At 48.9% G+C, this 14,738-nt stretch overlaps 1 protein-coding gene across 8 annotated transcripts in view; it reads left to right on the top strand.

The window, feature by feature from the left end:
- CREBBP (CREB binding lysine acetyltransferase) overlaps window positions 1-14,738 on the top strand; it is a 163,630-nt gene that overhangs the window by 141,180 nt on the left and 7,712 nt on the right. For all 8 annotated transcript variants that reach the window (XM_035266789.3, XM_078344542.1, XM_035266793.3 and 5 more), the window contains 7 exons: window positions 108-185; window positions 503-570; window positions 6,855-7,005; window positions 7,659-7,805; window positions 8,719-8,832; window positions 11,054-11,219; window positions 11,577-11,744. In XM_035266789.3, coding sequence (XP_035122680.1) covers window positions 108-185; window positions 503-570; window positions 6,855-7,005; window positions 7,659-7,805; window positions 8,719-8,832; window positions 11,054-11,219; window positions 11,577-11,744 — 892 coding nt within the window. The remainder of the gene's footprint in view (window positions 1-107; window positions 186-502; window positions 571-6,854; window positions 7,006-7,658; window positions 7,806-8,718; window positions 8,833-11,053; window positions 11,220-11,576; window positions 11,745-14,738) is intronic.

Below are 14,738 nucleotides of genomic sequence, written 5' to 3'. Positions count from 1 at the left end.
GCACTACTCAAAGTAACCTAGAGAACAAGGTGTGGACGCACACAGACTTCTGCAAGTGACTCTGTGTGCTGCCGTGTGCTTAACAGTGAGCCTTCTTTGTCTCCTAGTTTCGTTGATTGCAAGGAGTGTGGCCGGAAGATGCATCAGATCTGCGTTCTGCACTATGACATCATTTGGCCTTCAGGGTGAGTAGTTTCCCGTGGCCTGGAGGGCGGTTCTGCACAGAGCCAAAGGGGGGCCGTTGCAGTGGCTGCTGCATCTCATTCATTGTTGTCAGCAAGAATTCAGCAACTAAGAGAGATGGCAGTTGGTTCTAAATTTAAGTTCTAAGTGTTTACCCGCTTTACAAAGTGTGGAATCAAAGCAGTCTGCCTCTTCACTCTTTAATTTTATAATAATGTGATTTAAACAACTAACAAAAAATATCTGAATGCTGCATTTCATTGGTTTGACAATATACATCATTATGCACAGTCTGATCATACCACTATTATTTTTGCAGTTTTGTATGCGATAACTGCTTGAAGAAAACTGGCAGACCTCGAAAAGAAAACAAGTTCAGTGCTAAGAGTAAGTTTGAGGGAGCTTTCTGTTTCCCAGAGTGCACATTTTAGAAACTTGTATAAATTGTCCCCATTGTCCTTTGATTTCTCTCAACATGTGGTTCTCAGATTTGGTTGTCAAGGATTTTTGTTAGTTTTTCCCCAGTTGTTTGTATTTTTCTTGTCTCATCCTTAAAGAGGATACTTGGCTTGATTCTTACATGAAAGTAAGCTTTTATGATTAGTGCATGTTTTAGATGAAAGGTTAGATATACAGTAAACTTTGTAAATTCTGAGAGAAGTTTGTCAACAGATTATTCTCAAGTGGCTTAGACTAAGATCCCTCAGCCTGGGCATGTGTGCATATACACTGGTATGGCGCTGGCCAGCACTCTCTGACCCTGGGCCCTGTGTGGGCTGCCATGGGTCCATCCTGTGGGCTCTGGGTTCTGCTACAGTGGGGCATGAGCCAGGGACCTTGGGAACCAGCTGCCGCCCTTGGAGCAGTAGGAGCCTGGCCTGCATGTGGACTTGACTGGACATGTTACTGTGGCTGGTGGTGCCTGTGCAGAAGCAGAAAGAACCTGTTACTACTGGAAGTAACTTTTCATGAGTAGACTTTTTTGGGGGGATGGGGGTGGAGTCTCGCTCTGTCACCAGATTGAAGTGCAGTAGCACGATCTCAGCTCACTCCAACCTCTGCCTCTTGGGTTCCAGCGATTCTCCTGCCTCAGCCTACTGAGTAGCTGGGACTACAGGCGTGTGCCCCCACACCCAGCAAATTTTTATATTTTAGTAGAGACAGGGTTTCACCATGTTGACAAGGATGGTCTCCATCTCTTGACCTTGTGATCCACCCGCCTTGACCTCCCAAAGTGCTGGGATTACATGCATGAGACCCCGTGCCTGTCTAACTTTTCTTTTTAAAGACAGCATTTTTTCAAAGGTTTATGATTACTTAATCTTTATAGAGTCAGTTCTCAAGTCTTGGAATAGCCTTCTGCAGCTTGACGTGCCAGGCTGTCCTTTTGCTGAGCTAACCAGCAAACCACACAAGGGCAACTGCAGCAGTATTCTAAAGTTCACTGGCCCGCTGCTCCCTAGAGCCGTCACCTTTCTGTGTCAGGACAGGTGACTAGCATGTTGCCCAGGGGATCCCTAACCAGACCAGGGTATCCGGGGAGCTGGGAGTAGAAGAGAAATAGAAATGCTGGGATGGACCATGCACTGGGGAAGGGGAGGAGGAAGCCACACTGTAGACTTGAGACTAAGTCTTAATTCAAGTTGAAACTCTGTTGTTAACCAAAATCCAGAGTCATCCTATAGTTTGCACTGCCTCTGTTAAAAACTTTTGAGATATCACTCATTGATAAACTATTGTAATATTTTTCCTTAGCTCAGTTTCTCAACTGAGCCACCGTTGACGTTTCAGGCCAGGTCGTCCTCTGTTGTGGGGGCTGTCCTGTGCATTACAGGATTTTAGCAACATCCCTGACCTCACTCAGTGCCAGTAACACCTTCCTCAAGAATTAATTATGTCTACCAGAAATGTCTCCACACATTGCCAGATGTCCCCTGGAGGGGCACAGGGCCTCCATTTGAGAGGCCCTGCTTCAGAGGATCCATTCTGAGTGAGTTCACTAAAGCATTTTTGCAAAATAGAAGCTCTTTCCTAGGCCAGAGGCTCAGTAACCAACATAGAATTAACCAGACAGCCAGGCCTCCATAGAACAGTCATTGCCTGGAAGGGGCAAGAGGTGATTTGGGGGAATGGCACAAGTGACCCCAGAGCAGGTCCAGCCCCCCTCCCACCCCAGCCTCCAGAAGGACCCGTGGGCATTCGGTAGATGAGCCTTAGATCTAGAAATGGAACATTACATGAGAAAAGGGCCTAGGAGACAAGAGGCAGCTCTGCTCTGTCGGGGTGTGTGTGTGTGTGTGTGTGTGCGTGTGTGTGTGTGTGCGCGCGCGCGCGCGCACAGTCTTTGCAGTGTCTCTGGTCACAGAGTAAAGGTATGCTTCCTTAATCTTGCATTTAAAACCACCTCCTTTGCATATACGAAGGTATATGAAAAATCAAATTCAGGTAGGTTAAAAGTGAGAAAGATAAACAAAACTACCAGTGCATTCAGGATAAAAGTAGGATAATAGGCCGGGCGCGGTGGCTCAAGCCTGTAATCCCAGCACTTTGGGAGGCCGAGGTGGGTGGATCACGAGGTCAACAGATCGAGACCATCCTGGTCAACATGGTGAAACCCCGTCTCTACTAAAAACTACAAAAAATTAGCTGGGCACGGTGGTGTGTGCCTGTAATCCCAGCTACTCAGGAGGCTGAGGCAGGAGAATTGCCTGAACCCAGGAGGCGGCGGTTGCAGTGAGCCGAGATCGCGCCATTGCACTCCAGCCTGGGTAACAAGAGCGAAACTCCGTCTCAAAAAAAAAAAAAAAAGTAATAATTTTACTGTGTTGAGTTATGAAAAGCCTTCCTAAAAAAGATATAACCCAAAGATCAGAAACAAAAAGGCATGAAAGGCTCGTCATGTGCCATGGATGAAAATGTAAGTTGAATGCCAGAAAGTGAGGGGCACAATTTAAAATGTCCATTTTTAGATTTAGCAAGTCTACTTTTACACATGTATCCTATAAAAATATTTGCACATATGCATAAAGGCACATAGAAGGACATAACTGCAGCATGACAAGGAGTGATGAAAAAGTAGGAACAGCAGCCAAGTCAAGAGATACAGAGCAGGAGGCAGCACCATGAGGAAGGCGGCACTGTGTGCACCGCAGGGGGCACGGCCTGCCCCTCACCCTTGCACTGTTGTGAGGCAGCCTCTGGAGCGCACCTGTTTATGGATCACAGGTGTCAAATAGTGAAGTTACTCTGGAAGAGTGTTGTTTTTGTTTTTGTTTTCATGCATACAAAAACAGTCCTTTTCCCCACAAGAAGCTGCATCACTAAAATGTTTATTTCTGAATGTGCTGGCTCCTCTCCTTTTTCCGTGTGCCTTCCTGCACACAACATGTTGTTGGTCCTTGGCAGCTGTTTAAATGCCTCTTTATATAGTACAGTTAATTTAGGTGATTTGAAGAAAAAAGTAAAGACCTAATGTAAAAGGTTGATTCTGGCCAGGCATGGTGGCTCACACCTATAATCCCAGCACTTTAAAAGGCTGTGGCGAGAGGATCACGAGCCCAGGAGGTCGAGGCTGCACTGAGCTAAGATCATACTGCATTCCAGCCTGGGTGACAGAATGAGACCCCCTCTCAAAAAAAAAAAGAAGTCGTTCTGTTTGATACTTGAAAATAGTAGTGTGTGGGGGTTATCTTTTCACAAGGGAGAGGAGACAAGGTGTTTCACAGCAGCGTGGCCCTTCTGAGCCATGTCTAACTTTCTGAGCTGGAAGCCACCTCGTTGTGGAGTGAAACTTGCTCAGCAGTTGCATGAGGGTAAGAAAGTGAGAATGTTCTTCAGGGGCTTCACTGAGAGTAGGCGGTACAGCTGTGAGTCCCCGAAGTCTGCGTTTCTCAGAATGGTCATCTCAGCCATGGGGCGTGCTGAGCACAGGGCTCAGAGTGGTACTGGAAGCCGTAAGGTGTCCATCTTATCAAGGGTAAAACATCTCTCAGTCCCTCCTCCCTTTATTTTTATAGCTTGGCCAACTTTCTTTTCTTTTTTTTTTTTAGCTAGTCTTGCTCTGTTATGCAGGCTTAAATGCAGTGGTGTGATCTCTTAGCTCACTGCAACCTCCACCTCCCAGTTTCAGGAGATTCTCCTGCCTCAGACTCCTGAGTAGCTGGGATTACAGGTGCCTGCCACCATGTCCGGCTAATTTTTGTACTTTTAGTAGAGATAGGGTTTTGCCATGTTGGCCTGGCTGGTCTCGAACTCCTGACCTCAGGTGATCTGCCCACCTCAGCCTCCCAAAGTGCTGGGATTACAGGCATGAGCCCCTGGGCCTGGCCAGCTTTAACGTTTTCATGTAGTTTTTCCTTGCCATTGTACATTTTTCTTTTTTTGTTTTATTTTATTATTTTTCTTTTGAGACGGAGCTTCACTCTTGTTTCCCAGGATGGAGTTCAATGGCACAATCTCAGCTCACCACAACCTCCGCGTCCCGGATTCAAGCAATTCTCTTGCCTCAGCCTCCCAAATAGCTGGCATTACAGGCATGCACCACCACACCTGGTTAATTTTGTTTTTTTATTAAAGACGGGGTTTCTCCATGTTGGTCAGGCTGGTCTCAAACTCCTGACCTCAGGTGATCCTCCCGCCTCAGCCTCCCAAAGTGCTGGGATTATAGGCGTGAGCCACTGTGCCCAGCCACATTTTTCTTTTTAAATCATTTTTATTCAGGTACAACTTACCCAAAAAGCAGCACCACTGGTTTGTTTATTGTAGAAAAATGAAATTTAGAACTTTAGTCTAAATTTTCCAGCTCATTAAGGAATCTCCTAAAATTTCTGATTTTTCCTTTTCTCACTAATGTAGGAAATATTTATTTATTTGTTTGCTTTTTTTTGTTCGTTTTTTTTTTTTTTTTGAGACGGAGTGTCACTGTTGTTACCCAGACTGGAGTGCAATGGCACAATCTAGTCTCACCGCAACCTCCACCTTCTGGGTTCAAGCAATTCTCCTGCCTCAGCCTCCCGAGTAGCTGGGACTATAGGCACGCACCACCATGCCCAGCTAATTTTTGTATTTTTAGTAGAGACAGGTTTCACCTTGTTGACCAGGATGGTCTCGATCTGTTGACCTCGTGATCCACCCACCTCGGCCTCCCAAAGTGCTGGGAATACAGGCGTGAGCCACCGCGCCGGCCAGGAACTATTTAAAAGCCAACAAAGAAGAAACTTTTTTTTTCCATGCCCCCCTCCCTTCTCCAGGAAGAAACTTTTTTAAAATCTCATTGTCTATAAGTAATCACTAAGAACCTTTTGCAACTTTCCATTCTCGTTTTTTAACCTGTACTTGAGGAGTTCTCTGTACTGAAATAATGTTCTGCCTCTGGGTCGTTCCTGTGACAGTGGCCACCTGGAGCTAGCCGTGAGTGAAGAGGGCAGCCTGTCCTAGGCTCCCCTCACCAAGGCTTGGAAAGTTCATTCACGTGCTGCACAAGGCGGTGGACGCCAATACTATGCCAACTCCTGGGGCACCAGGCAGACCCTGGATGGAGCTTGCTTTGTCAGCCCTGGAACATGACACGCTCACGTCAGACTCTGTAGTAGGGTCTTTGTCCTCAGAGCTGGACAGGAGGAGCCCACTGAGGGTATGCCAGCTCTGCCCTCCAGGGAAAGCAGGAAAAATAGCAACAGGAAAAATCCCTCTGCTCCACTCCTAGAGCCCCTGTCAGTTTTGGGTCCACCTCTGTGGCTCCTCTGTCCCATCCTGTTAGATAAAGATGCAAGTCATCTGGGCACATAAACAGTTTGCAGGAGTGGAGTGCCTGAGATCCCAGAGTCCACCTTTCTCTTATAAAACACTCAAGTCGCCCGGCACAGTGGCTCACTTCTGTAATCCCAGGCCTTTAGGAAGCCAAGGCAGGCAGATCATCTGAGGTCAGGAGTTCAAGACCATCCTGGCCAACATAGTGAAACCCCTTCTCAACTAAAAATACAAAGTTAGCCAGCCGTGTGGTGGGTGCCAGCTACTCAGGAGGCTGAGGCGGGGCAATCACTTTAACCCAGGAGTTGGAGGTTGCAGTGAGCTGAGCGTGCCATTGTAATCCAGCCTGGGTGACAAACCGAGACTTTATCTCCCAAAAATATATATATTTGGCCAGATGCGGTGGCTCATGCCTGTAATCCCAGCCCTTTGGGAGGCCAAGGTGGGTGAATCACAAAGTTGGGAGTTAGAGACCAGCCTGGCCAACATGGTGAAACCCTCTCTTTACTAAAAATCCAAAAAATAGCTGGGTATCGTGTTGGTGTCTGTAATCCCAGCTACTCGGGTGGCTGAGGCAGGATAATCACTTGAACCCAGGGAGGTGGAGGTTGCAGTAAGCTGAGCCAAAACCTCGCCACTGCACTCCAGCCCTGGCAACAGAGTGAGTGAGACTCTTGTCTCAAAAAAAAAAAAGTAAAAAAAAAAACACACCAACACACACACACACACACACACACACACACACACACACACGTGGCTCTCTGTACGTGTCACAGGACAGATTAGATTTCTTCCATGTTTGGAGAACATGAGTTCTTTTAAAATATCAGCCTGTGCCATAAAGAGGGTGGATTCTGTAGTCTTCGCCACTGTCTCAGCAGTGCTGCTGAAGCCCTCTCACCTGCTCCTTCTGGACTTCCTAGGACTGCAGACCACGAGACTGGGAAACCACTTGGAAGACCGAGTGAACAAATTTTTGCGACGCCAGAATCACCCTGAAGCCGGGGAGGTTTTTGTTCGAGTGGTGGCCAGCTCAGACAAGACGGTGGAGGTCAAGCCTGGAATGAAGTCACGGTCGGTGTGCCTGCTGCCTACAGTGCTCTGCGAGCAGTCCCCACGCCTGCTTGCCAGAGCCTGCTCTCTGCAAAGCTCTTGAGTTTGATGTCATACTTCAAAGACTTTGCAGCAGCAAACGAATATAGTAGCCCCCCTCAGCCATCGGTTCTCCTCTCTTGGGTTTCAGCTACCCGATACAGTGCACTGAGCTGTTTTGAGAGAGACCACATAACTTGTATTACAGTATACTGTTTATAATTGTCTTGATTTATTATAACTTATTCTTGTTAATCTCTTGCTGTGCCTGTTTTATAAATTAAAATTTTGTGACTGGTACAGATGTATAAGAAAAAGCATACATAGAGGTTGATACTGACCATGGTTTCCCATGTACCCTGCAGATAAGGGGACTGCTGTATAGCCGGTCCTCCTCAGCATCCCGTATATCGTTCGCAGAGGTACAGTTGTCTAGTGGGGGAAACTCGTCAGAAAGAATGGGCTCTCCACACTCCAGGGCTGCTCGGCCCATAGGGAGGACTCCAGGCCACGGTCTGAGGACTCCATGCCTCCCCTTGTCTGCAGTGTACAGAGTTAGAGCAGCAGGCCTGGTGTGCAGAAGCACCTTGTCAGCAACAGCCTTTGTAAATGTCAGGCTCTGGCTTTTGTTTCAGGTTTGTGGATTCTGGGGAAATGTCTGAATCTTTCCCATATCGAACCAAAGCACTGTTTGCTTTTGAGGAAATTGACGGCGTGGATGTCTGCTTTTTTGGAATGCACGTGCAAGAATACGGCTCTGATTGCCCCCCTCCAAATACGAGGTAGTTTTCCAGCTCCTTCTGGGGTGTGTCATTCAGTGTGCTGTGTTAGGATAGACCAGGGCTCTTAAGTGTCCCAGAGGAGCCTGTTAGCCATCATAGGGGATTAAAGTAAATCAAGCCACAGTTAACTAACCAAAGTAGTTAGCTGTGTTTTCCATTAAGCTCACAGGAAGTGAACTGTTGAGATGACTGCAGTGAGCTTGTTTTGTGTGGTGAGTCTGTGTGCGTCCCCCTCTTACCTAAGGCAGGTAAAACTGGGGTGGGGACAGCCTGGCACCTGCACAAAGGAAATAACTCTGCCAAGAGGGACTTCATGTGCAGTCAGGAATCTGGGCGAGAGGGAACTAAAAGTGGCTTTTCTCAGTTTGCCCTAATTGTGGCTCTCTGTACTGAGTGATGCCATTCATCTTTTTCTTCAGTGACAAAAACTGAATTCCATTTAACTGGTTGGCAGTGTGGTCGGTGACTATTTTGTTTATTTGTTTTATTTTTCATCACAGCCTATTTGGTGGCCAGTGTAAATACCATCAAAACAAAAACTGGCCATGTGCAGTGGCTCACACCTGTGTAATCACAGCAGTGTGGGAGGCTGAGGTAGGAGGATCACTGGAGCCCAGGAGTTTGAGACAACGCTGGGCAGCAAAGTGAGACCCCATCTCCACAAAACAGATAAAAGATGATCTGGGCAGGGTGGTACATGCCTTGTCATGCTAACTACATGGGTGTCTAAGGCAGGAGGATTGCTTGGGCCCAAGAGGTCAAGGCTGCAGGGTGTGACTGCACCACTGCATTCCAGCCTGAACAACAGAGCAAGACCCTGTCTGAAAATTCAACTTCCAGGATGGTTTTCATTGCCTGTTTGATTTTACGTCTGAGGGGTACCCAGAGCTAAGCGTGTGCCTCCTTCCCACAGGCGGGTGTACATTTCTTATCTGGACAGTATTCATTTCTTCCGGCCGCGTTGCCTCCGCACAGCTGTTTACCATGAGATCCTTATTGGATATCTAGAGTATGTGAAGAAATTGGGGTGAGTTTGGATTGAATTATTTGGAATAGTAAAAACTCTTTTATTTTTTACTGTATGTTTATTCTGTGAAATGTATGTTTATTCTGTGAAATAATGGATTTTTTTTATATGTTTTTATTTTTACATCCTGAGATCCATTCAGAATTTCCAAAGCTTCCCTTCTCAGGTGCTTCCCGGAACTCACAGGCCTGGCTGCTAGGAATGTTGCAATCCTGCCTTTACTTTTTGTTCATTTCTTTTTATTTGTGTTTGTTTACTTTATTGAGGCAAAATGTACATACCGTAGAATTCTCCTGTTTAGGTGTATGATTCAGTAGTTTTTAGTAACTTTACTGATAAGTGCAACTATCAGAAGTCAGTTTCAGAACATTGTTACTGGCCTTAAGATTCCTCCTGCCAGCCAGGTGCGGTGGCTTATGCCTGTATCCCAGCACTTCAGGAGGCTGAGGCAGGTGGATCACCTGAGGTCAGGAGTTCAAGACCAGCCTGGCCAACATGGTGAAACCCCGTCTCTACTAAAAATACAAAGAAAGGCCAGGTGCGGTGGCTCATGCCTGTAATCCCAGCACTTTGGGAGACTAAGGTGGGCAGATCACAGGTCAAGAGTTCGAGACCAGCCTGACCGACAGACATGGTGAAACCCTGCCTCTACTAAAAATACAAAAATTAGTCAGGCATGCCTATTATCCCAGCTACTCAGGAGGCTGAGGCAGGAGAAGCACTTGAACCTGGGAGGCAGAGATTGCACTGAGCCGAGATTGCGCCACTGCACTCCATCCTGGGTGACAGAGCAAGACAGTGTCTCAAAAAATAAAATAAAATTTTTTTTTTAATTTGGCCAGGTGTGGTGGCTTATGCCTGTAATCCCTGCACTTTGGGAGGCCAAGGCAGGTGGATCACCAGAGGTCAGAGGAGGAAACCAGCCTGACCAACATGGTGAAACCCTGTCTCTACTAAAAATACAAAAAATTAGCCAGAGCATGGGGGAGGGTGCCTAGGGTAATCCTTGCTACTGGGAAAGCTGGGGCAGGAGAATAGCTTGAAGCTGGGAGGTGGAGGTTGCAGTGAGCCGAGATTGTGCCATTGCACTCCAGCCTGGGCAACAAGAACAAGACCCTGTCTCACACACAAAAAAAGTTATCTGTGCATGATGGTGCACGCCTGTAATCCCAGCTTCTTGGGATGCTGAGGCAGGGAGAGTCACTTGAACCAGTGAGGCAGAGGTTGCAGTGAGCCAGTCGTGCCATTGCACTCCATCCTGAGCAAAAAGATAAACTCTATCTCAAAAATAAAAAAAAAAATTCCTCCTGCCCCTTGCTGTTAATTCCTGTCCCATCTCTGCCATGGGTGACCACTAATCTACTTGTTGTCTCTCTGAATTTGTCTTTTCTGGATCCTTTGTGTAAACAGAACCCTGCAGTGCCTGCTGTCTTGGGTCTGGTTTTCTTCTCTAGCGCTTGGTTTCTGTACTGTAGACCTGCCCCATTCCTTTCTGAATCTTGAAAAGGTTAGGGGCATTTGATCAAAGTGTCTTGAACAGAATGAATGATACTATGTTGACATTGACTCTCAGAGAGAGAAATAGTCAGCTGAACTGCTAGCTCAGGAGGAAGGGGATGGCGTTGCCTTGATGAGCCATCATATTCCCTGGTTCTTCTTTTTTTTTTGAGACAGAGTTTCGCTCTTGTTACCCAGGCTGGAGTGCAATGACGCCATCTCCGCTCACCCCAACCTCCGCCTCCTGGGTTCAGGCAGTTCTCCTGCCTCAGCCTCCTGAGTAGCTGGGATTACAGGCACGCGCCACCGTGCCCAGCTAATTTTTTGTATTTTTAATAGAGACAGGGGGTTTCACCATGTTGACCAGGATGGTCTCGATCTCTTGACCTCCCAAAGTGCTGGGATTACAGGCGTGAGCCACCGCACCCGGCTATTCCCTGGCTCTTTAATGAGGCCTCAGGTTTCCTTTGCAGGCTTGGCCCTGCCCTGTGTGTGCACCCCAAGAGAGAAGTATTTCAGGGCAGGATTCTAGGCTTGCATTTGCTCAGGAGGAAGTTCCAGCCTTGCCGCCAATGCTGGAGGAAGTTCCAGCATTGTGGGTGTTCGTTCTCTCCTCTTTCTGGTTACTTTTGTCCTGGCTTGAGTCCTTGCTCTTCTGCTATGACTTCTTAAAGGCAGGGCCAATTTCACTGGCGCTTCCATGTGATGTGTGTGTGTCCTGCAGGTATGTGACAGGGCACATCTGGGCCTGTCCTCCAAGTGAAGGAGATGATTATATCTTCCACTGCCACCCACCTGATCAAAAAATCCCCAAGCCAAAACGACTGCAGGAATGGTACAAAAAGATGCTGGACAAGGCGTTTGCAGAGCGGATCATTCATGACTACAAGGTACCTGGTGCTGAAGGAAGGTGGTGGCTTTTGTCACAGCTGAGTGAAGGTTACTTACGTGTCTCTTTCTTGCATTGACATACTTGATAATAATGTTTACTTACGAGGATTAGAAAGCAGAAAAAGCATAAAGTGAGAACTTAGAAGCATTTTCTTCGGCTGATGGGCTTTGCCCTGGCTGTCCGAGGGCCGCACAGTTGTGCTGTTTTCATCGCTGGGCCTCGGGGCCTGTGCATAACTGTTGCACACATGGGGGGGGCCAGCACTGTGGTGAGGGGCGTGCATGCAGGGGGGTCTGCTGCTCCATGCTGGGGCCCACATGCATGGCCCTCATCTCATTGTGCTTTGCCCACGCAGGACATTTTCAAACAAGCAACTGAAGACAGACTCACCAGTGCCAAGGAACTGCCCTATTTTGAAGGTGATTTCTGGCCCAATGTGTTAGAAGAGAGCATTAAGGAACTAGAACAAGAAGAAGAGGAGAGGAAAAAGGAAGAGAGCACCGCAGCCAGTGAAACCACCGAGGTACAGGTCCTCCTCCAAGCCCGCCTGCCCACACAGCCCGCCGGAGCTGCCAGGGTGGCAGGCTGGGAAGCACGTGTTGGCTGTTAGGTCCTTTCAGTGGTGTCTCTGTTCACACACGTGCACTGACACTATCTGCAGCATGTGGCGTTGGTGGGCAGCAGTGTGGGCGCTGCACCCTCTGCTCAGTGGATGCTCTCTGGGGCTGGGGGTCCATTTGGACTTGGAGAGCAGAGAGAGGAAGGCAGAAAAGAGGTCACATGGCAGTCAGGACACAACCCACTGATGTAAAAAGTGACTCGAGAAAGAGGCACCAGGTTGCCAAGGCCTTGTACCCATGTTTGGTGGCTGCTCTGCATGTGGTGCTCATGCCCTCCTGCTCTCTCTCCTCAGTATTGCCCCTGAGTGCCAGGCAGTGCAGAGTGAGCCAAACAAAACCCCATGTCTGCCCCCAAGGGGTTAGCTGTGTCCTGGTAAGAGAAACAAAAAGAGCCCAGACCCCAGTGTGGTGTGCTCCGATTGTGGTGGAGCTGTGAAGGGGAAGGAACCTTGAGGAGGTAAAGAGTGGGCCAGACCTGCCCACCACAGGATGGTGTGGGGAGAGGACCCGCCAGGCAGTGGGAGGAGGCGTGCTGTGTGCAGGGTTGTATGGCTGTCTGGGGAAGAGATGGTGGTGGCGTGGGTGTGGGCTATAGCTGTAGGTGCAGGGAGAGCAGTGACAAATGTTGAAGACTGCAGCCCCAGAACTTGGGACAGGCCATTGTGACTGGTGAGGAAAAGCCATGAACAGAGGCGGCTCCTGCATGGGCCTGAGCAGCTGCCAGGGGTGAAGCAGCCAGGCACCAACTGGGGACCTGTTGCTGCTGCAGTGCCTGTCGCATGTGAGAGCAGGGCTGTGAGGTGGGTGCCGGGTCTGTGGGCTCAGTGGAGCCTAGGCTCCTTCCACCGTGCACTCTCGTGCTCACTGCACCAGTGGTTGAGAGATGGCCACCTGCTAAAAAGCACCCCAGAGTGTCATTTGCTGGACAGAGGAAGCACGGGCAGGGTCCTGTGCAGGTTTATGCTCTAGATGGCTCCTAAGCAGAGCTCCAGGCCTGTTGTTTTCTGACTTGCTCCTGCTGGAGCGTAGCTAGCTTTACTGGTTTCTGGTGAGTTAATGCTCAAGTTCCACCTCCTAAGGGTGACTCTGGAGGATACCACATCCAAGATAGGCTTTGAAGGGGGAGGTATTTGTAATCAGCATGACAGCGACCAGCTGGTTTTGCGAACCCAGGCTCTGTGTCCCACATGCCACGGCAGGAGGTGGCCTGATGAGAGCTGCTGCAGGCCTGTACAGGGTTGGGGGTCACTGCGGAAGAAGGAATCTGGGCCATCAGGCTCCTCTGGGGTCCGTCAGAGCCGGTGCCCTGGCTCTGAGCCTTTCACAAATGTTCGACAGCACAGGGACACAGCCCCTGCTGGTGTAGGGAGAGGGCTCTGAGGGAGAACGCAGCTGGGTCCCACCCCAGGAGGGGACACCTGCCTGTGGCATGGCAGCGACAGGGCTGTTCAGACAGGCTCGACAGGGGCTCGAGCTGGGGCAGCATTCCCTGTGCACCGGGGACTTGTGTGTGCTGGGGAGGGTGGGATGCTGAGGTGTTGGCAGGTAGACATGCTGTCCCATGTGTAACAGTGGGCAGCGACACCCCAGGAGCTCGCTTTGGGGGTCAGCTTTAGTGAGGGCCGGCACATGGGGTGGAGCACTCTTGCCATTAAAAATCATTCTGTCAAGTCTGGGAAATGATGAAAAGCTTGTGATAATGTCAGGTAGGGTGAGAAATGGAACCAGCTCCCTCTGCACACTCCCAGCTTCATGAGGAACGTGGCAGACAGAGACAAACATGCACAAGGAGAGCTCCAGAATGTAAAATACTACTACTGTTCAGGAAGACCAGAAAAACGAAACAACTTTTTTTTTTTTTTTTTGAGGCGGAGTCTCACTCTGTCACCAGGGCCTGGAGTGCAGTGGTGCGATCTCGGCTCACTGCAACCTCTGCCTCCCAGGTTCAAGCGATTCTCCTGCCTCAGCCTCCTGAGTAGCTGGAACTACAGGTGTGCACCACCACTCCCAGCTAATTTTTGGACTTCTTTTTTTAAGTACAGATGGTTGTTTTTTTTTTTTTTGAGACAGAGGTTCGCTGTTGTTACTCAGGCTGGAGTGCAGTGGCACGATCTCGGCTCACCGCAACCTCCACCTTCTGGGTTCAAGCAATTCTCTTGCCTCACCCTCCCGAGTAGCTGGGATTACAGGTATGTGCCACCATGCCTAGCTAATTTTTGTATTTTTAGTAGAGATGGGGTTTCACCCCATTGACCGGGATGGTCTCGATCTCTTGACCTCGTGATCCACCCGCCTTGGCCTCCCAAAGTGCTGGGATTATAGGCGTGAGCCACCGCGCCCGGCCAACAGATGGGGTTTTACCATGTTGGCCAGGATTGTCTCCATCTTGTGACCTTGTGATCTGCCGGCCTCGGCCTCCCGAAGTGCTGGGATTACAGGCGTGTGCCATTGCACCTGGCCATGAAACAACTTTTTTAAAGTACTTGTCTGTATTTTCTTAATTTCGTGAACATATTTCTTTTATAATTTTATAAAAATAGGCTTCCGGCTGGGCGCAGTGGCTCATGCCTGTCATCCTAGCACTTTGGGAGGCCGAGGTGGGTGGATCACCTAGGTCAGGAGTTCAAGACCAGCCTGGCCAACATGGTGAAACCCTGTCTCCACTCAAAAAATTAGCTGGGCATTATGTCACATGCCTGTGATCTCAGCTACTCAGGCGGCTGAGGCAGGAGAATCCCTTGAACCCAGGAGGCAGAGGTTGCAGTGAGCCAAGATTGCACCATTGCACTCCAGCCTGGGCAACAGAGGGAGACTCCGTCTCAAAAAAAAAAACTTGTTTTGTTTTAGGGCTGACACAGAAATTGAGCAGAGTGCCACTGTAATTCCAGCGCCCTGTT

Source organism: Callithrix jacchus, chromosome 12 (genome assembly GCF_049354715.1).
Source record: "Callithrix jacchus isolate 240 chromosome 12, calJac240_pri, whole genome shotgun sequence".
Taxonomy (NCBI): Eukaryota; Metazoa; Chordata; class Mammalia; order Primates; family Cebidae; genus Callithrix; species Callithrix jacchus.
Note: the sequence above shows the minus strand (reverse complement) of the source record. Positions and strands in the feature narration are given on the sequence as shown.